Consider the following 21734-nt stretch of genomic DNA (forward strand, 5'->3'; position numbering starts at 1 on the left):
TTCACAGCTCAAGACCCCGTCGGCTCAGTGCCTGCCTGTCAGTAGCTGGGGGTCAGTTGAGGCTGTGCTGGGCTCCAAGAGCTGCAGGGCCACCTCCGGGGATCCTCTTCCCAGCACGGGTGGACTGACCTCGGGGCCCAAACCCAACAGCACAGCATCTCCGGCCCCGCCTGCCTCCGAGCCCAGCCTTCCCTTGCCTTCCTTTGACCTAGCTGGTACAGTGGCCCACTTCCACAGAACAGGAGTCCCGGCTTAATCCCACCTGCCAAGTCCTTGTCCCCTGTGAGGTGATGTCCCCCTTGGTCCAGGAGTTCAGACACAGATGCCTTGGGGGGAGCAGTTTCCACGCAGCCCACCTGGACACTCGCTCCAGGAATGCAGTCTCCCCTCCTACCTCCGCCCTGGCTCAGCCAGCCCCACAGCCAGCACCTCCCTGGTGGCCCTCACCTGCCACCCCGTCCCTTCTGGATGCTCAGCTGCCCCATAGTGGAGCCTTCCTGAACACAGCACCAGCCTTGGCCTTGCGCCTGTGTGTCTAAGACGGGGTGACCTCCCAGAGTGGGGCGGGGACACCCCTGAGGGAGGCGGGACCAGGGTCTCCGCAGGCCCTGGTGAGAGGCCTGGAGGCTGTCTCAGTTTCCCGAGCTGGGAATGGGCACAAGCGCAGGAGGCAGGGTCAGGCCCCGACCAACCTCACAGCTGCTGGCCAGCTCGTGTGCTGCGTGGCCCCGGCCCGTGTGCTGACCTCTCCGTGGCCCCGGCCGCGGACAGCACAGAGCGAATAACAGTGCCTGTTCCAGAAGAGTCACACAGGCGCCGAATGGGTCATCCACTGAGGAGCTGGTGAGTGCTGGGGCAGAGCCACTGTGGGGAGGGGCCAGGGTCTCAAGGAGCAGGTGTCAGGCGGGGAGGCCAGGTGTGGGGGGCCAGGTGTGGGGGGCCAGGGTCTCAAGGAGCAGGTGTCAGGCGGGGAGGCCAGGTGTGGGGGGCCAGGTGTGGGGGGCCAGGGTCTCGAGGAGCAGGTGTCAGGCGGGGAGGCCAGGTGTGGGGGGCCAGGTGTGGGAGGCCAGGTGTGGGGGGCCAGGGTCTCAAGGAGCAGGTGTCAGGCGGGGAGGCCAGGTGTGGGGGGCCAGGTGTGGGGGGCCAGGTGTGGGGGGCCAGGTGTGGGGGGCCAGGGTCTCAAGGAGCAGGTGTCAGGCGGGGAGGCCAGGTGTGGGGGGCCAGGTGTGGGGGGCCAGGGTCTCAAGGAGCAGGTGTCAGGCGGGGAGGCCAGGTGTGGGGGGCCAGGTGTGGGAGGCCAGGTGTGGGGGGCCAGGGTCTCAAGGAGCAGGTGTCAGGCGGGGAGGCCAGGTGTGGGGGGCCAGGTGTGGGGGGCCAGGTGTGGGAGGTCAGGTGTGGGAGGCCAGGTGGGGGAAGCCAAGTGTGGGCGGTCAGGTGTGGGAGGCCAGGCAGAGGAGGCCAGGTATGGAAGGCCAGGTGTGAGAGGCCAAGTGTGGAAAGCCAGGCAGAGGAGGCCAGGTGTGGGCGGTCAGGTGTGGGAGGTCAGGTGTGGGAGGTCAGGTGTGGGCGGTCAGGTGTGGGAGGCCAGGTGTGGGAGGCCAGGCAGAGGCCAGGTATGAGAGGCCAGGTGTTGGGGGCCAGGTGTGGGAGGCCAGGCAGAGGAGGCCAGGTGTGGGGGGCCAGGTGTGAGAGGCCAGGCCAGGTGGGGGAGGCCAAGTGTGGGAGGCCAGGCAGAGGCCAGGTATGGGAGGCCAGGCAGAGGAGGCCAGGTGTGGGGGGCCAGGTGTAGGAGGCCAGGTATGGGAGGCCAGTACGGGAGGCCGGCCCGAGCTTCTCAGAAGGGCGTTTTCAGGCTCTAGGGGGAGGGCCGCCTTCCAGGCAAGTGGCTGTATGTTCTGGGATCTCCCGGGGCACCCATGAGCTGAGGACTCGGCAGACTTGGGGTACAGGGCCTGCTGCCCATCTACTCCCCGTGTGAGGGGAAGACTGAGCTGGAGCCTCAGGCCCCTGGAAGCTTGCCTGCCCTTCCTTCCTTCCTTGGGGTCACAATGGTGTCTCCCACCTGGACGCGCAGCTGCCCTGCTGGCTGACCTGGAGGCCCCCGGCTCCTCCCTGGGGAGAGGGTGCCCTTACTCTCGACCGTGATATCATTGTTCCTATAGAACACCTTTCCAGCTTTCTCGGTGACGCCTGGAATTTCCCCTGTGAGCTCTCGTTTTTCAATGGGTGCCCCCAACCTGTCCCATTCCCGACTGGGCCAGGGAAAACACAAGCTGAGCCTGGAATATCTTGTGGGGCCAGAAAGCCAGGAAATGTTCCCCACTTTAATTAATTAGGAAAGTGAGAGCTTATAGCAGACGCAGGGCACACCCTGGGCGTGCTGCCAGCAACCACAGACAGACTCAGGCTGGCGTATTGTTGCCCAGAGCGACACGTGTGTGCGAGCCGGGCCGGTGGAAACAGCCGCTTGTGTAAACAAACGAACAGGGACGAGAACAGCGCTGCTTTCAGGAAACGTTCCCTCGACAAGTGACAGGGAGAGAGGGAAAGAGAAGAGCGTCTGCGTGCGCTCACTCCAGCTGCGGAGGGTCACGGAGCAGGAGGACAGTCGTCCGTAGGCGCGCAGAGCCTCGCACGCCTCTCTGGAGTCGCCTCAGCGTCGGTGAGGCTCCACGGCTCCGTCTTCATGTCCACAATGCAGCCAGCTTGTTCTCCACGGGGCGGGGTGCGGGGTGGGGGTGGGTGTCTGAGCGTGCTGGGGGCTGCCCAAGGACTGTCCCTGTGACAAACAGAACCCTCCCCCAGGGAGCCAGCCACTGGTCCAGAGGGACTGGGCAGATGGGCAGCTGGGCAGCTGGTGAGCTGGATCGGTAGTCAGCTGGGTTGAGTAGTTAGAAGGGCTAGGAGTAGGTATCGAACGTGGTCAGCTGGGTAGGCGGTCGGCTGGGTAGGCGGTCGGCTGGGTAGGCGGTCGGCTGGGTAGGCGGTCGGCTGGGTAGGCGGTCGGCTGGGTAGGCGGTCAGCTGGGTAGGCACTCAGCTGGACTGAGAAGTAAGGTGGGTTAGCTTATTAGCGGGGTCAGGTAGTCAGCTGAGTCCGCTCCAGGTTAAGGGAGCGCCCCTGCAGGGGCCGCGGCGTCTGAGCTGCCCTGCTTCGTCCTGCCCTGTCCTGTCAGACCGCATGTCAGCAGCTGCGCTGCAGGCTGTCCTGGGACTTGTCAGACCGACATCCAGTGCCCCTCCCCGCCCGCCACTCAGTGGCCCGGGTGATGCCAGAGCCGCCCCGGCAAGACCCTCACCTATTGGGATGAAAACAGAGGAGCCAGGGCTGGTGTTCCAGGCCAGGGAAGTCCCTGGTTTGGGAGGCACAGACCAGGCTTGAGGTCCCCAGGCCAGTGGACGCTGACTGGGGCGCACATCCCCAGAAGCCCCGGGAAGTGAGGTCAGAGCTCCACGCTTGGAGTAGGGTCTGGGTGAGACCCTTTCGTTCCGGGAGAACTGGGAGGCAGGCCTGCTTCTAGGGCAGGCGCCGGTGGCCGTGGACCCCGAGCAGGGCTCGCACACGGGCTGGGGTGGGGCCCAGCAGTGCAGCACCGGGGTGGCGGGCAGTGCTGGTCACTGAAGAAGCCAGAGTCTTCCTCCTGACCCATGTGGTCGCCAGGCTCCTCGGGAAGCAGGGGCCCAGGTCTGAGGGCCCTGTCGGCTCTCCGAGGGGCATGGAGTCCAGGACGTGCGAGGGTGAGGACTGAGGCGAGGGCAGCTGCCTGTAGCCAGGGAGGGCCTGGGAGCAGCCGGCAGGGGCCGGGCCCAGACAAGCTGGAGGCCGCAGCTCTCTGCCCCAGCACCCTGCACCTGTGGGCCCAGGACCCCGGCCCACAAACGAGGCTCCGGCTCCTGCGTCTCAGGCCCATGGAGGGTGTTTGTGGCTGAGAGGAGCAGCCCCTGGTCAGGCAGATGGGCAGGCGGTGCTGTTGCTCTGGGGGTCTTGGGTCTGTCTTCCCCTGCCCTGGACAGCCCCTTGGCGCTTGCCCTGCTTTCTGCCTGGGGAGGGGCAGGCGGGGACGCTTCGCATTTTCCTGGCCCACTCCCTGGCCTGCGATTCTGGCTGCCAGCACTGACCGCTGTCCTGTCCTGTCCAGAGACCTATGTCAGGCCCTGGGACCCGGGATGCCCCAGAAAGTGGCATCAGCCCTGGGCCGGGCTTGGGGTGCTCCAGGTGAGGCCTTGGTGGAATCCTTGGGCTGTGCTCGGGGAAGGACAACTCACGGATAGAAGGGCTGGGCTGCTGTTCCCCACCACCTCTGAGGGTTGCCCCAGGGGCCTGTTGGCCCTGGTGAGCCCCTCACCTCCCAAGGCCTCAGTAGCACCCCACTGCGGCCAGGCTGGCCTTCCTCAGCCCCATGCTCGTCCCAGACGGGCCCTCCCGCCTGGACAGCAGGGTGTCTGGAGCTATGGCCCCAGGCTCAGGGCACCTGGGGGCACCGTGGGGACACTGGGGATGCGGGGGCACCTGGGGACATGGGGTATGGGGGCACCTGGGGGCACTGCCGGGTCACCTGGGGACACCGCGGGGACACTGGGGACATGGGGTATGGGGGCACCTGGGGGCACGGGGTCACCTGGGGGCACTGCCGGGGCACCTGGGGGCACCGCGGGGACACTGGGCAGGGGGCTCTAAGCGTGGCGCCCTGTGAGTGAGCTCTGCATTTTATCATGTCTCGTGAAGTGCGTCTGAAGATCACGGGGAGCCTCTCTTTGGGGCCTGGGTTTCACACGGGCCAAGTGTCGTCCACCCCTGGAGCTGCGCAGGACTCTAGACAGAGGGCAGGTCTGTCTGTCCATCCTCCCAGGACTCGAGGTCACGGCACAGGCAGGGCGGGGTCCAGGACCCTTGTCCTCTGCGCCCTGGAGGCAAGAGCAGGGCTGCTCCGCACAGGCCTGGGTCAGGCCCCTCCGTCCGCCCGCCGCTGGCCACCAACACAGCCTCCTTCCGGATGCTCGTTAGTGAGCAGAGAGTGCAGGTCTGTAGGGTGAGATGTCAGGCCGCCGCCTCCTGGGGGAAGGTCTGGGAGCCTGGCTCCGGCTGGGCGTCAGCGGGAGGCCGGAGGGCCGGCCCGCCACCAGGGGGCGCTCCAGCCAAGCGCAGCCGCCGCTCCCCGCGGGAGCTCAGAGAACGGCCGCGGACACGGCCCTTGCTCCTCCGTTTCCTTGGAGCTGCAGGAAGAGACCAGCCGACGCTCGGGCACCGTGGCTCCTGAGGGCAGCTGCCTGGGTGCGGGCTGCCCTGCTAGTGACCCCTCACCGCCACCCGCCACCCCGCCTCCCTGCTGCAAAAGCAGGGGGAATAACAGGGCCCGCAGTGTGGACGGGAAGGATGCCAGTCCCTGCAGGGCAGGCGGCGGGGTGCAGGGCAAGCCCCGCCCTTGAGGGCCCGCCGCCGTGGCCACGAGCGCCACCCTCAGCCCGCCTTCCCCAGGCCCCTTCCCCGCCCAGCCCACCACCCGGGTTTCCTCCTACTCTGTCAGCCTGGCGGCAGGTGGCTGCCCCGGGCCGGGTAGCCCAGAAGCACCGCTTCCCAGGGGATGCAGCTGATGTCTGCTGGGCAAGGAGCAGAAAGTCAGGACGCGCTGGGCGTCCACGCTTGTCTCCCCCCAGAAGGGAGGCTTGAGAGGCCAGGGTTTGTTCAACCACCATGTTTCCCCGGAGTATCACCTGGCACAAGGCAGGCTTTCAGCCAACACACGCCGATGGTGGGCAAGTGTTTATGAGGGTAAAAGGAAACATCGTAAGCAAAACAAAACAAGAAAATAAAACACCCCCCAAAACTAGTGCAATGTGGTGTCAATTTTGTAGAAAAGCTGTGTTTACCTATCTCCATATACAGCTGTCTCTACATATTTGAAGCAGAAACAGAAATCCTGCCAGGGGTGGTATGAAGGTCTCAAGGGGACAGGTTACACGCTTTCTGCCAGTTCCCACGTAGCCCACAATGAAAGTGCACGTGCGATTCGGGGGAGACTAACAATGCTGGGAGAAACAGGCTGGCAGCAGGGACAGGCCTCGGGGTGGGGAGGCTGTGTCCACCAGAGCCACTGGGCTGGGCCTGTCCTGGGGGCCCTGCGGCCTCGAATTCACTGGTCTGAGCAGCTATGGGCCTGCGGGGGCTGGGGAGGGAGCCGGGTCAGGCCGGGGGGCCAGCCTCGCAGGCTAAGTTGGGGGCCCTGAGGACTGGGGCCCTCCTGGAGGTAAATGCCCCCCTCCGGCCTGCAGTCCGCAAGGGCTGGCCTCCAAGCGCCGAGATGGACAGACAGCTCCACAGCCCACAGGGCGGCAAGGGTCGGTGCTCAGCCTCCCTCCTGCTCGGGGGTGAGCGATCTCGCCGCCAGCAGTGACCTTAGGGCTCGCTCTCGGCGAGGCTGTCAGCTCTTCGTACCCTGCAGGTCCGGGTCACGGTGTCGTCTCTGCCGGCTGTGGCCCAGCTCCCCAGGTAGGGGTCTCTCTGTGGCCTCAGCGGGCCTGGGGGCCAGATCGAAGGCTCTCCGGCCCTGTCCACCTGCCTTTCTAGAGCCTGGCCTGTGGGCTCCTCCACTCCCACCCCCAAACCATCCGCCGGTTCTCACGAGCCGCCCCGACTGGCTCCCTGCAGGCACCCCGGCTGACCCGGGAGGTGAGGCCTGCCCTGCACGGGGCCCTTCCGTGACTCTGAACAAGGCCAGCTGCCTGTGGTGGCCAGGGACGGACAGGGAAGGTACCGGCTGGGGACCAGTCACACTCCTGGCCTGTGGCCTCCTCTGACCGATTCTCCGGAAGCTTCTCTCAGTGGCCATCTTGGTGGCTGGGTGCCAGGACAGGGAGCTGCCACTCAGGGGCAAGGACAAGGGGACACTTGCTTGGGAGGTGGTGCCTACTGGTGGAGGCCGTGGGCCGTCCTCAGGAGGCGCTGGGTTGCTGCGTCCTCCGTCTCGGGCTGAGTCAGACACATGGCCGGAGGTGGGCTGCCAAGCCCCAGCTGGTTACCCGGACAAAGGAGCCGCAGGCCTCGCGGGGTCCCCCTGGAGGGCTCCCCTCCAGGCCCTGCCTCCCCCGCGGTAGGCAGCATCTCCCTATGGCCTCGTGGGGTCTCCCTGGGGGGCTCCCCTCCAGGCCCTGCCTCCCCTGCCATAGGCAGCGTCTCCCTGTGGCTGCCTCTCCCCCGTGGGGTCCTCAGGGCTCCCAGTCCAGCTGTAGGAACGCCTGCCCCTGGTTCTTCGGGGACCAATGCCCACGCCCCTCAGTGCCCTGGTGGCAGCTGTGGTTGGGGCCAGGCACCTGGGGGTCGGGGGCTAAGTGAGGTGCTGCATGTCCCCGTGACCCGGGAGGGGAGGTGTGACCCCGTGACCTGGGAGATGAGGCCCTGAGCTGCCTGTCTTCCCTGATGTACATTTTCTGGGACAAGGTTTGTGGCAAGAAGGGATGGGGCCCTGGAGAGGTGCAACCCCTTTCATTCACTTTTTATTGTGCGTTTCGAAGATGGCCTCATCGCTTCCCAGGGGCGGAGCATCCTGTTGGAGCGGTCATGGCGCCTCTGAAGCAGGCTCCTCCGGTGTCTCAGGACAGCTGTCTGCGTCCTCACCCCTCCCTGGCAGCTGGCCCAGGAGCCAAGTGGAGGCCCAGTTACTGGCCAGAGGGGCAGGTCTGGGGTAGGACCCGGGAGGCAGCCTGCCCTCTGCCCGCCCCACGCCATGCTCTGCCCCTCCCTCAGCCTGGTCCCTCCCCGAGCCTGAATCACCTTCTCCAGGCTGCGCCCTTTGCTTCACCTTCTTTCTGGTGGAGTACGGGATGCAGCACATCCAGCTGGTCCTGGACCTGGAGGCCAAGGGGAGGGGTGAGAGGCACCCTCCCCCTCCCAGCAGCTCAGTGTGGGTCCTGGTCCTGGACCTGGAGGCCAAGGGGAGGGGTGAGAGGCACCCTGCCCCTCCCAGCAGCTCAGTGTGGGTCCTGGTCCTGGACCTGGAGGCCAAGGGGAGGGGTGAGAGGCACCCTCCCCCTCCCAGCAGCTCAGTGTGCATAAGCTCGCCAGCCAGAGACGGCTCCCAGGCCCCTCTGGGGCCCTCCCCTCTCTTGCCTCGGCTTCTCCATCCCAACAGGAGCCCCTTGAGCCTGAGAGGCCTTGAAGGCCCGCTGAGCGTGACGCCCCGTCCATCCACAGCCCAGCCGTGAAGAGGCGTCGCAGGTGGACAGTGCCCGCCCCAGCCCAGTCAGCGTTTGCAGAGGACTGCGGCCTGTGCCTATTTCTGTTGGGGGGACTCTGGGGGTTCCACTCCCAACCAAGGCTGTCTCTGGGGTCAGACGGCTCCTCTTCACAGGGACCTCCTTGGCTCTGGGCCAGTGTCCCAGCGGGCCCCTGACAGGCACCTCAGTGCCCGAGGGGGCCGACTGAACGGACTGAGGGTGCAGGTGAGCAGGCAGGTGACCCCGCCTCCCTGGCACGCATCTAGGCACGCCCCCCCACGAGCAGACTCTGTCCTGTTGGCCAAGCAGTTGCCAGCCGCCGAGGCCTGGTTCCTAGGCCCGGCCCCGCCACAGGTTCTCTGGGGCAGCTGAGCAGAGTGTGGGAGCCAGACCCAGAGGCTGAGAGGTGGGCCTGAGCCCGCCTGGCCTGGGGCAGAAACGGAGCTGCCAGGCTCTGACCCAGCCCATCACCGCGTCCAGCAAGAAATGACGAGAAAAGCATTCGCTAGCGTAAGCAGACTTCCCGGCAAGCCTAGATCTGAGGCTGTGCCAGGCAGTCCTGACACCCTGGTAGAAGCTGTGTGCCTGGCCGTGTGAGCAGAGATCAGCACAGGCTTGGGGGTGACACTTCCTCACAGGGACACTGTCCCCCCGGAACCCAACCCGGGGAGAGGCAGTGACAGCCACCGCCAAGTCGCAAAGGGCCGGGACACCGCGGCCAAGCGCGTCCGGAAGCGCAGGAGCGCGGCCGGGGGGCCCTTGCCCGTAGCTCACCCGCGCTCCAGCCTCTGCTCCTGGACCCTCAGGGCCCAGGCTCCCAGACGCCGCCAGTGCTTCCAGTTGGCGGCACGTGGGTGTTTTAAACCTTCCCTCCCTGCTGTGCCATCTCATGTGCCTCCCTTTATTTTAAAGGACTATCAGTTTACAAAGTGAACAGAGAAATTTTTCTTTTTAAAACTGTGCAAGCAAATCAGCCAAGATATTAATACGGTCAATTCAGATGAAAAGTGGATGAGCTGCTGTTTTCTTCTCTGTATCATTTAAAGTGCCACTGACCCACAGCCCTTGGGCGCGCGTCGCACCTCCTGCTGGCTTCAGGGCCTCACGATCTCTACCCCGGAGGGTGGAGGCGTTGGCACAAACACCCCCTGCCCCCCAGGCTCCCCTGAGTGGACGCCTCACTCACTCGTCCTCTGACACATCCCCCATGTCCTTCTGGGACCGCTTCTCTTCTTTCGTGACGCACGTGATCACCTGTGGGGCGGGAGGCGTTAGGGACCAAGGCTGGACCTGCTGGGCCCGCCGAGAACAAGACGGGATGTGGAGACGGCCCCGAACATCCTCCCACGCGGCGGGGCTCCGTCAGGCGGGGGTTTCTAACTAGGGGACCCAGACCAAGGAGCCATGTCCTTGATCCTGGAATGCAAGTCAGAAGGCCTGGTCCCTCAGTCCAGCTCTGTGCTGGCTGAACCCTCTTGAGTCCTTGAACCCTGTCCCCTCGGTAACCTTGGGATGAGTCAGTAACCAACTCTCTTCACCATGCATCCTGTTCTGAGGGCAAAGAGCTAGGAAGTACTGCCTGGAAAGGAGCAGCCCCCGAGGCAGGGGCTTACTTTTGCCAAGAGAGAACTACAGAGAGCGTCCAAAGAGGTGGCTACTCACTACAACAGAAACAGAGAATATTTGTGTTGGAAAGGCCAATCAAGGTTGACCACTGGGTCAACCGCTTCCGTTTACAGTGGTGCTGAAATGGTGGTGGTGTTGAGGGTGGTGACGGCGATGCTGACGCTGATGGAGACAGTGAGTGGGGTGGTAGTTTGATGATGGTGGAGACAGGGATGATGGCGGCAGTGGTGAGGGTAGTACCTGAAGCTGGGGCTCTCTGGGCGCCAGGCAGTGTTCTGAGGGCATGACAGAACAACACTGGGCTGCGGTATTAAGAGTCCCATTTTGCAGATGATAAAACTGAGGCATGGAAAGGCATGGTGACTTGTGTGAGCCTTCCCTGCGTGTGGAGACTAAGTCTTCCAGCTCCTGGCTTGGACCCACTCACCACCCCAGCACAATCCCACAAGAGGTTCTTGAGGCCCCCAGGCACCTCGAGTGTTGACCCAGGCCCTGGGGTCTCTGGTGGTGCAGGAATGCATGTGAGTTAGCATGAGGGACTGAGAAAGAGGCCAGGCGCCCTCTGGTCCCTAGGCCAGTCCTCAGAGCCCGGGTCCCTTCTCTCCTCAGCGGCCAGCACACCCTGCTTGGGCGGGGTCCTGGGACTGCTGCAGGCCCCAAGCACGCCGCTTCCTGTGGGTGGCCGGGCTTGCTCAGCTCTGGCACTTACCTCCTCAGCACGGTCTCCCAGGTCAATCTCCACAAACACAGATGGTTTCTGTGGAGGGAAATCAGAGACTCGTGGATGACGGGCGTGGCTGAGCCGGGGGCGTGCAGCTTCCTGGGAGGGGCGAGGGCTCGAGTCCCGAGGTGCTCAGGTCTGGGCATTCGTCGCCCCGGGGTCTCCGTTCCTGGCTGTGCGTGGTGGGAGCTGTTGGCAGTGGGGCTGGCGAGGCCTCCACGGCAGCCCTGGCAGAGGGTGGGGAGGTCTGGCCTCCCCCGCACCCTCGGGCACCTCATATCGGGCCCCTGAGGACCCAGAGGGGCCCCCACCTTTACCTGCTGAGAACCAGAGCCTGGGTGAGCAGGCGCGCCGAGATCTGGGCGGCTGCTGCAGGCCCACATGCGCCCCCGGGCCCCGCTGCAGGCGCCCCTCCGCCTGGTGCGCAGGCACGCACATGGCCGGGGGCCCGGGGGCTGTGTGGGGGCCGCCCCGCGTCTCAGCCCCGAAAGTGCTTCCTGTGGCAGCGCCTGGGTCGACACCGGGAGAAGTGTTCCTGGGAGTGGAGGGAACCCCAGAACCCCCGGACGTAGGCCCAGGGCCTCCAGTGTAAACCCTGGCATGACCACCCAGCTCCTCTCCACCGCCACGAGCATGGGGGAAGGAAGGCCCCTCCTGGGGGCGGGCGGCGTCCAGCGAGGGCTGTGCCCCAGGCTGCGGGCCGGGCTGGGCCTCCCCGACACGGCTGAGCTGAGGGAGCCTCGGTCAGGACCCCTGCTGCCCGGCCCCCTGAGCACAGCGCTGCTCTGGGAGCTGGGGTTAAGGCGCCCCTGGGCAGACACAGGCCCGGTGCCGAGGGAGCTAGGGGCTGGTTCAGCCCACAAGCCCAGCTCCGGCGGGGGACCGACCGGCGTCCACAGCAGAACCGCGCCCTGCAGCCTTCCCGCCTAATTCCGCCACTGAAGCGAGAGTCTCTTGCCTCTTTCTCCAGAAGGTCGTCTAGCTTGATGGACTCCGGCTCCTGTTCCTGTAAGGAGGCGGCGGGACAGACTGGGTAAACGGCAGGGCTGAGCCAGGGGATGGCCGCCCAGGCCGGGGGCCCGGCCCACCTTGTCCTCCGGGGCGCACTCGTCCCCGTCCTCCCCTCCAGCTGGCTGCTCGCGGCGGGTGCTGGCCTCCCCCACCTTCGCGTCCTCCGGCGCCTGCCCACGGGCATCCTGGCCCCCGTCCTGCTTGTCCTCCAGGCTGGCCTGGCTGCAGGGCGTGGAGAGAGCTGGGAGACGGCTTCGTGCTAACCCTGACCTGACCCTGACCTGACCCTGGGAGCCCGTGCGGGGCCCCTGCATCGGCAGAGGGCCGGGGGCGGTGGGCAAGGCAGGCCCAGGGGGAGAGGAGGTGCAGAGGCATGAGGGATGCAGGGCTCCCAGGGGCCCATTCCGACCCAGACCTGCCCAGCACGAGGGTTGCCCAGGGCCCCAGCAGCCTCCCGGGCAGCAAGCTTTCTTTCTGAGACCCTGGGGAAGGGCTGCAGAGACAGGTGCCAGGGCCGAGGTGCTGGGCCAAGCCAAGCGGTGCTGCTGTTTGCTGGGTGACCAGCCCCTCTGAGCCTCCCTGGACCCTGTCGCCCTCCGTCAGGGCCTCCAGGCCTCACTCCCGCCCCGCCTCCCACGCCCCCGCACGCGTCTGCAGCGCTGCCTCCACTGTGCCAAGGCTGCTCACCAGCTGGCATCTTCTGCTTCGCTCCTGACGTCCTTCCCCGGGTCTTCGGACTCTGAGGAGGGGCAGCAGGGCTGTGGTCAGCCTGCGAGGACGCTGATGGCCACCCGTGGGGAGCCCAGGTCTGCTGCCCCTGTGTGCACCCAAGTCCCCCGGCATCCTCGCCCAGAGGGCCACCAGCCCTGATGTCCCCATCAGTATCTTGCAGGCTAGTGAGGGGCCCTGAGGGATTGTAGCTGGGCCGAGGGGGTCCCCGTGGGGCCTCGCCCCCTCAGTGGAACTTAGGGGGGCCTATGGTGTTGCTGTGTTCTCCTGGAGGCAGCGGAGTGGGGACAGGGGACACTCGGCCTGCAGCCAGTGGGCTGCGCCCCGCCTCTGGAGGTGGCATCTGAGCCGCAGTGGCCCCGAGGTGCTTCAGGGTCGGGTTTTTGACTGGGGGGGGGTGTCTCTCCATGAGCAGAGCACAGCGCCTCACACACGGGGAGCAGGTGGGCTGCGTCTCAGGGCCTCGTGGGGCCGGCAGCATGAGTCCTGAGCTCCGAGTGGGAGGCCGTGGCATCCTGGTGAGATGCAGGCTACTCGTTCCAGAGCTCGGAGCTCACAGTGGGGTTCCCACAGGCCCTGGGGCCCCAGAGGACCCTTGGAAGGGCCCCAAGCTTGCCACGCTCCAGCCCCTCAACCTTGCAGCCCCTTTGAGCCTGAGGTGCCCCTTGGCTGCTCCAGAACCCCCTCAGTGGCCTGGTTCCCACCCCCAGCCCCACACACACCCTGGGCCCTGGCCCTGCAGCCGGCGCAGCCTCGGGAGGCCCCCAGCTTTAAAGAACGCTTTCGGCAGGATGCCCGGCAGAACGCCTCTGGGGGCCACGGTCCTGGAGGGTTTCCTACAGAATCTGGTGGCCAGGTCAGCTAGCTGCTCAGGGTCTTCTCAGCTTGCAGGCCTTGGGCCTGGGGGCACCACCAGGGAGGCGGTCAGGGCCAGCCCCCTGTGGGCGCCCTGCCAGCTGCGCCGCTTCATTCGCTGTCCTTCCCCTGGCCCCAAGCCTGTGTCCCCGGCTCCTGCCATCCTCCAGTGCCACCCTTCACGGGGACCTGGGCCCCCTGCCCGGGGTTAAGTGGCTTCCGCGGAGGGAGTTTTCTGCCGGGCGCCCTGGGCTGGGTCATTCCCTCGCCTCAGGCTGGGTTCCCTGCAGGTGAGAACTGGGTGCTGCGCGTCCTCCTCCATTTCCAGCACCCGCACGGGCTCCGGGGCCCCTGCTGGCCTGCGCTGTGCTGTCCCCAGGCAGGCCCTTGCACCCACAGACAATGTCCTGAAGGCCAAGGGCTCAGCCGCAGTGGGCCTTCAGAGCACGTTTCAGAGCTTGACCGCTCTCAGCAGGAAGGGCCCGGGGGGTCAGGAGCCGCTGTTTGCAGGCAGTGCTCCAAGGCGACTTCTGGAAAATCTTCAGCAGCCCCGAGCCTGCATGTGCACGTGTGTGCCCGCGTGCTGGTGCACATGTCTGTGTGAGCACAAGTTTGCACGTGTGTGTGCTGCCGTGTGTGCCTGTGTGTGAGCACGTTCTAGTGCATGTCTATGGGTGTGCGAGCGTGTGCACGTGTGTTGGCACACGTGTCCCTGTGTATGCGAGTGTGCAGCGTGTGTGCTAGCGCCCGAACCCTATGTGTGTGAGTGTGGGCGCACGTGTCTGTGCGTGGGCTGGCCGCATGCTCTCCCCTGCTCCCTCCTCCTGCGTGGACTGACAGGGGGGAAGCGTCAGCAGGAAGAGCTGGCTCTTCTCTGCTCTGCCACAGCTGTCTTTTCCTCCAGCGCACCGTCATCAGAAAGGGAGACTCTCGTGGTGGTGGGTCCCCCGTCTGCCTTCTGAGGACAACCCTGCACTCACCCGGGTTCTGGGCATGTCTGCAGGGTCTGCAGTGATCTCCGGGGAGACGGGAGGGCTGCTCCCCTGGGCCCAGCAAGCAGCCTCAGGAGGGGGTGCAGGGGGTCAGGGGTCGGCCCGGAGGTAGAGCACCCCCTTTGCTGCCTCCTTTCAGCTGGGCTCTAAGCGACCCTCACACCACTCACAGGTCACTGTCCGAGACTGAGATGCCCCTGTAGGTCTGGGATGAGTGCGGAGGGTGGGCAGGCCAGGTGACGAGGGGCTGACATCGCAGAACTCTGCACAACCTCACCGACGCTGCCTTGCAGCCAGGGTGCCACTCACTCCCTTCACAGCAGGAGAGCCTCCTCCGGCCCGTGGATCTCAGCAGGTCCCACCACGCGGAGCAGCCCGAGGCCCAGAGCCCACCCTTGGAACGGCCCTCCTCCTCCTGGACATGCCCTGCAGGAGGGCTGTCGGGGGCAGGGGCGGATTAGGGTTCCGCGGCTTCCAGCGGCTCCTGAGCCTCCGGGCTGGTGTGTCCGCGGCCCCCTGTCTGCGACCTCATGGTCCCAACAGCTGCAGGCCAGGCAGCACCAGCCTCCTCACTTGTGATCCTTGTGCGCGAGCGTCGAGGCCAGGAGGGTCTCTAGCGCTCCCTCGGGCGGCCACGTCTTGTTCCATTCGACCATGTGGACAGCGAGGCCCGCTCTGTGTTCCAGCCCCTCTGTGCTGCCCGGGGCCTCCTGGGCCTGGGGCCTCGGGGCGGGTGGGCACAGGGCAAGACGAGGCTCAGCTCGGTGCTCCCGGCCGTCCAGCCTCAGGAAACTCCACGGTGCTGGACGGGAAGGTCTGAGGCCGGCGTCACCGGGGAGACGCCACGGCCACCTGAAGTGTTTCTGAGCAGGTTATGGGTTGGTTTCCTCTCGGGGACTCAGCCCTCCTGAGAGCCTGACATGTGCTAGGATGTTAATGGTGGGAGGTTGGGGAGACAGAGTGGTCTCTGTGCTGTGACCTCCTCCTCCGATACAGCTTTGGATTTTTCAGCTGGGAAAACAAGTATTTATACACCACGACCTCTTAAAGGCACTCCCAGGGCTTGACAAGCAAATCGCATTCCTGCTCACTGTTTCTTTTCCTTGGCCTGAATGACGGTCTTGGCAAAGGGTGCTTGCTGGCATGGCCTTCTTAGGAGAACCATGACCTGGGAGCCCCGCCGATGAGTGGCAACCCACCCTTCTCTCCACCAGCTCAGGGCCTGCGGCCCCGGGGTAGCTGACCCTCGAGGGGCGGGTCCACATCAGCACCAGTGTGTTTCGAGCACTCGTCCCCACCTTGGGCACTGCCCACTTGTGGGGTTAGAAACCCGCTGAAGTGGGAAACACAGACAATGAAATATGCAAATGCCGTGCCATGTGTGGTGGGCGGCTCCAGCCCCACGGGTTCCCCGCTGCCCCGTGAGGCCCCTGCTTTCCACAGCGGAATCGAGGCTCGCCCTGGGGCCTCACTATGAACCCAAGACACTTTCGCGCCACCTCAAGAGCCAGAGGGGTTCCCACAGGCCCAGGTCTCTGTCACCCCTTTCTCCTGCCCTCCCCAGAGCTTACAGCAGGCCTCCCGAAGCCCCAGGCCAGCCCCCAGGATGGGCCCCACAGCCCCCAGGCCCTTAGGACGGGCCCCACAGCCCCTGGCCCCCAGGATGGCCCCCTGTAGCCCCTGGCCCCCAGAGACCCCAGGCCCCGGGATGGGCCCCACAGCCCCCAGCCTCCAGGATGGGCCCCCACAGCCCCCGGGCCCTTAGGATGGGCCCCCTCGGCCCCAGGGCCCCAGGATGGCCCCCGCGGCCCCCAGCCTCCAGGATGGGCCCCCGAGGCCTCCGGGCCCTTAGGATGGGCCCCCGAGGCCCCAGGGCCCCAGGATGGCCCCCGAGGCCCCCAGCCTCCAGGATGGGCCCCCGAGGCCCCCGGGGCCCTTAGGATGGGCCCCCGAAGCCCCCAGCCCCCAGGATGGGCCCCTGCAGCCCCTGGGCCCCAGGATGGCCCCACATGCGGGGATTTGGGGCCTGAGTTAGCTCGGGGTGAGCCGCCTGCCCCCACCTGGCTCCTTGCACAGCTTCTTGATGCAGCTTGGCGGGTCCCCCTTCTGGAGCAGGCCACCCACACTTCGGCTCCGCTGCAGCTCGGCCACCTCACTGGCCTTGAGGTGTGCGGGGCCCACACCCACGGGAGGGGCGCCGGGGCCAGGCCGATGCCTTCGGTGGGTGGCCGTGCCGTCCTTGTCCATCCTCCCCCCCTTCCGGTCACAGTAGAGTGGGGCAGCGCTCCCGAGGGGCCCTCAGCCGGAGCACATGGCTTCTGCCCGGCAGGGAGCTGCCCACAGGCACCGGCCCTGTTGCTAGGTGGCCCCTGTGACATCACCGCAGGCACAGAGGCCAGCGGGTGCCCGGCCCCAGTGCAGCTCCAAGTGGCCTCCCCGGGCCCCCGGCCGCAGCAGAGCGTGGTCGGGGCTGGCACGCGGCTCCGGGGCCCCTGGTGCCATGCCTGTGGAGCCTTCAGTGAGTCCTTGGGCTCTTTGCAGGGACGAAGGACTCGGGGCGGTGGTGACGCCACTCGGCTGGCGGTCTGGGCCCTGGTGGCGCCCTGCGTCCTCCCCACGCCAGACGAGGGGAGATTCGCTCAAATGTGACGTCGAGGGGGCAGGGGCCACCTGGGGACAGGCTCCTCAGAACCGCACTGACGAAACATTTCCCTGCCTTTTAAGTGGGGCCTTTTGCTGGCGTGTCTGTAAGCGGGGCTTGGGCAGTGTCCGCAGCAGACGCTATGGGTCTGGAGCCCGGGGTCAGAAGTCCAGGCGCAGGGTGGGCTGCTCTCTGGAGGCCTCTTTCCTTGAGTGTAGACGCCGTCTCCTCACCACGTCCTCATGGGGTCGCCCGTGTGTGTGTCTCGGTCTTAATGGCCTCTTCTTAAAAGGACACCAGTCAGACTGGACCAGGGCCCCCGAGGGACCTCGGGTAGCCTTCGTCTCCTCTGTAAAGGCCCGTCTCAAATGCAGTCTATGAGGTCCTGGGAGTCGGGGCTTCACGCCGTGCGGGGCACAGCCAGCCTATAACAGCCTGACAGAAAGGCTCCGATGATCTGTTCAGTAGAGACTTTTCTTCTCTGGGACCATGGGGACAGGTCACAGCAGAGGTTCCTTGAGCACCTGGCTGACGGCGCTGTGTGCTGTCAGTGTTCGGAATGAGGCCACAGTGACTGGTCCCCATTCCCACTCCCATCCCTAAACGTCTCACAACACCGTAGCTCACAGGAGGCCTGGACCCCCCAGCCAACCCTGCCTGTCCTGTCCTCAAGGGGGCCTCACCTGTCCTCAAGGGACCCCACCTGTCCTCGGGGAGCCTCACCTATCATCAGAAAAACCTCACCTGTCATCAGGGAGGCCTCCTCCGTCCTCAGAGGCGCCTCACCCGTCATGAGAAGGATCCCACCCGTCATCATGAGGCCCCCACTGGTCATCACGGGAGCCTCACCTGTCCTCAGGGGGCCTCCTCCGTCCTCAGAGGCACCTCACCCTTCTCATGACTGGTCATCAGGGGAGCCTCACCTGCCATCACGTGTCGTCAGACTCCTTTCCTGCCCCGCTCCACCACCCACCCCCATCTCCACAGGTGCATATCATCAGTGGGTGCTCCTGGGAAACCAAGTCAGTCTCAGAAAGAATAAAAGGTCTGTTTTAATTAGCCAGTAAAATACATCGCACATCATTAGTATCTTAGAAACATTGTTACAAATTCATGTTAAAAATTGCAGTTTGGAGCAGCCTAACAGTTGTGTGATGCAAGTTTCTTTTTTGCGACATTTTCTTTCACCATTTGTGACAGCTGGTAACATTTCTATCTGCTACCTGGATCTCCAGTGACAGACGGCACAGGGTACCAGGTCCTAGGGGTCCGAATGGGGCTTTCCAAATTCAGGCTCAGCCTGGCTGACCTCAGGGCGTCAGAGTCAGCAGCTCTGCCTGGGCCCGGCGTCTGCTCCCGAGGCTACCCAGCGCGGGCCCAGTGGTCCCCCCTCCCTTTTCTCTTGGGGACTCGACTTGCTGACGTGAGACACACCCATTCCCTTTTTAGTCACCCATTGTCACCAAATCTCTGCAAGAGGCCCCCTGCCCCCAAAGATCGAGGCCGTCCTCAAACCGGGATCTCCGTGTGGTTCTGGCCCTCCGACCAGGGGTGACCAACGTCAAGGCTGAAACCGGAGGCCTTGTGTTGAGGCTCTGTCACCCATGAGACACGCCCATGCCCTTTTCTGTCCTAAGGTGGCACCTCCCTTGAATGGTAGAGGCTTGGGTGTTCCAGGTTATTAACGCTTTATATCAAAGAGCTAATTTAAAATGGTTCTTTAAAAACATTAAAAAAAACAGCTTGAAGATGGTACACAGTTCCATTTTTACAAACTTCCCCAGACGCCCACCAGGTGGCGCTCCACGTTAAGCCCCACCGACAGCAAACAACAGAGCTTTCCTTGACGTGGCAGCCGGGTGGACGCATTTCAGCAGCACAGTGGGGATGAAGGCTGGGACCTCGAGGAAATCTCTGCAAGAGGACCCCTGCCCCGAAGATCCAGGCCATCCTCCAGCCGGGATCTCCGTGTGGCTCTGACCCTCCGGCCAGGGGTGGCACCAACGTCAAGGCTGAAACCGGAGGCCTTGTGCCGGCGGCCGCCTGGAGGGCAGGCTCACAGGAGAGGGACGCTCAGGACGTGCCCGCTCCACTGAAGCAGAGCCTTCGTGCCGCGGAGGCAAATGTGCGTGGGACGTGGGCGCGTGCCTTGCGGGCTGTGGTGTTGCAGCACCGTGTCCCGGGAGGCCCGCTCATCTGCCACCGGCACAACCAAGCGCATGGCTGCCCGCAGGCGGCACGGGAGCCTCAGGAGCTCGAGAGCCGGGTGTCCGGCGCGCTGCCCTCTGGCCTGGCTCTCTCCTCCCCCGGCAGGGGCTCTCCTTCCCCCAGCTCAGGCTGCCACCCTGGGAGAGCGTGCGCAGACTTCACATGGCATGGGCAGGGGTCCCAGACTGTTGCCTGATGTAGCTCTGGAAGCTCTTGTCTCCGATGGGGTGCTCCCTACAGAGTGCGGGACAGGAGCGTGAGCACAGGCTCGCTCTGCTCGCTCTCACTGCTCGCTCCCACCTTGGCTTGTGAAGCACAGCTCTTGTAACACGCGCGAGAAAGGCAGGCCAGGAAGGGAAGGCAGCCCGAAGCCGCCCAGGGAAGTGCCCGCTGCGAGCCCCGACCCAGCGGGTGAGGCTCGTCGTGCAGGCGTGTGCAGACCGTGAGCTCGGGAGCGGGCACCACGGTGCTGCGCCCCGTTGGCTACGGATGCTGGCACAGCTGTGGGTCACGGCTGTTTCCAACAAGGCGGTCTGCCACGTTTAGGAAAAGGCAGCATCTTCACACAGCTTACGTGGGCTCTGACAGAGGGTGTTAGAGGGTCTGGAAGGTGATGTGAGTGTCTCTGGAGCTGGGAGCAGACACAGTTGGCATCCCTGGAGACGCTGGGCACCCTTGCCAGCGTGGCCAGAGTTGGGGGTCTCTTCCAGAGGCTCCCTTCCCTTCCCAAACCAAACCCACGCGCTCCCTGGAAGGAAGGGGGAGCAGGGACAGGAGGTGGGCCCACGCCAGCTGTGTGCTGGGCGAGCTCTGCATGGGTCTGTGCACTCCAGCTGCTCCAGGACTCTCACCACCCCACGCTCAGAGCAGGAGGACAGGGACCCTTGGCTGAGACGCCTGCAGCCAGGGGCGTGGAGCACAGGCGGCTGGGTCTGTCTGCGTCTCTGCCATCTGTCCCTCCCAGGTGGGGTCCATGGCCAGCCTGGAGAGAGGCTGGGATGCCTCCTGGAGGCAGGGAGCCTGAGGGTCTGAGGGTCTGGGGGTAGGGGTAGAAGGCGCTGCTCCAGGACACAGTCCAGAGGGATGTGCTCTGAAGGAGGCAGGAAGGGGGTCCGAGGCAGCCCGCCCGGCTTCCCGCGCCACTGAGGCCCCACACTCACTGGCTTCCGTACTTGGTCCTCCTGAACTTGTCCCTTTTGTACTGGGCATGCTCCTGCTCCAGGGCCCCGACCCCGGCGATGACCTGCTTCAGCGTCTTGTAGGTCTCCTGGGGGTCGTCGATGATGAAGGTGGAGTACTCCTCCTGCTCCGGCCCGTCATACACGGATCGGCTTCCGCAGGCCTCTGCAGCGCCAGGGAGGGCTGAGGTCAGCATCGGGGGCCCAGACAGGCCGCCCCGGAGCACACCAGGAAGGACCAGCCGCTCGTGCAAATGCGCACAAAACAGAGCCACTAAGAGTGAGCCGCCCCTGGACTGCAGAGACGCCCGTGAGGCTGGAAGCCGCCGAGCACCTCAGCCTGGGGGTCCGATGCTGAGCACCAGGCCCCAGACCCTCCTAGAGCCTGGTTCAGGCAGGGTCAGTCAGCCTGGGGAGCTGTGCTCAGGGAAACCACACCTGAGAAGGGGCGCTGGGACCATCCACTTTCATGGGGTGCCCTGCAAGGGGTGCGCACAGGGCACAGGGTGGTCAGGAAAGCCTTCTGCTGGCCAGACTGTACTAGCAGCTTTCTAGCACACACTGCCTCACCTGCTCAGCAGGCAGCTGCTCCGGAGACCACCTCGCTGTTGCTGCAGACCACACTATGGCCTCCAGGACCCCATCTGACCCCAGATCCCTGAGGCAAGCCCTGTGCTCCTGGCGCCTGGCCCAGGTGGCCCAGCATCAGGCCCCTCACCCTGGTCTGTGAAGCAGAGCATCACCACCATCATCACCACCACTGGTATCACCTCATAACCCTCGTCGTCAGCACCACCCCATCACCTCCGTCACCAACATTTTCACCACCACCACCCCCACCCTTGACTTCACCGTCACCGCCTCATCAGCATCACCACCATCACCACTGACATCGCCATCGTAACCCTCGTCGTCGGCACCACCCCATCATCTCCATCACCACCACCACCACCACCGTCATCACCACTGTCACAGAAAGCGGCGCTGCCTGTACTAACTCAGAAGGAATCTCCTGATTCTTACTGAAAACCCACGAGTCTGTGCAGAGAGAAACTGAGACGATTTGAAATTTCAAGGGGAAAGGGAGCATGGTGTGACGAGGATGAGGGTTCCACACGTAAGGGATAAAGAAGCAGGGGCCTGGGGGCACCAGTCAGGGGGACACACCGGCTACGTGCCTGTGCCTGCTGGGCCTGCATCTCTTCCCCAAAGCCCTGCTGGGCCAGCTGCTCGGCCTTGAGCAAGTCACTGAAGCGCCGAGCCTCAGTGAGCCCTGCTGGGGGATGGGGCTGCTGAGAGCAGGATGGGAATCATGGAAGGACCACACTGGGGAGATGGACGGGGGTGGGCAGAGGACACAGGCAGGGAGGCCCAGGCTGCCTTAGGATGGGGGCTACATGAACCGCCCCACAGGGTGACTTTATGCAGCCCTTGGAGTAGCCTAGTTGGTGGAGTCGGTTCCTGGAGGCGGAAGTCGGCGCTGCACGGTGGGTGACTTGCCCGCTGGTCTCACAGGGGACACCACCATGGCTCTGAATTAGGGTCTGTGCATCGGGGCTCCCC

General features: G+C 65.0%; 1 protein-coding gene across 2 annotated transcripts in view; it reads right to left on the reverse strand.

The window, feature by feature from the left end:
- Positions 1-17845: 17845 nt before the first annotated feature.
- RASA3 (RAS p21 protein activator 3) overlaps positions 17846-21734 on the reverse strand; it is an 85214-nt gene continuing 81325 nt past the window's right edge. Inside the window, exons 23-24 of one of the 2 annotated variants that reach the window (XM_068984575.1) lie at positions 20166-20337; positions 17846-19227 (exon numbers count right to left, since the gene is read on the reverse strand). In XM_068984575.1, coding sequence (XP_068840676.1) covers positions 19152-19227; positions 20166-20337 — 248 coding nt within the window. In that variant the 3' untranslated portion in view covers positions 17846-19151. Of the gene's footprint in view, positions 19228-20153; positions 20338-21734 lie in introns of both variants that reach the window. The other variant, XM_068984574.1, reaches the window with a different exon arrangement.

Source organism: Capricornis sumatraensis, chromosome 12, assembly GCF_032405125.1.
Source record: "Capricornis sumatraensis isolate serow.1 chromosome 12, serow.2, whole genome shotgun sequence".
NCBI lineage: Eukaryota > Metazoa > Chordata > Mammalia > Artiodactyla > Bovidae > Capricornis > Capricornis sumatraensis.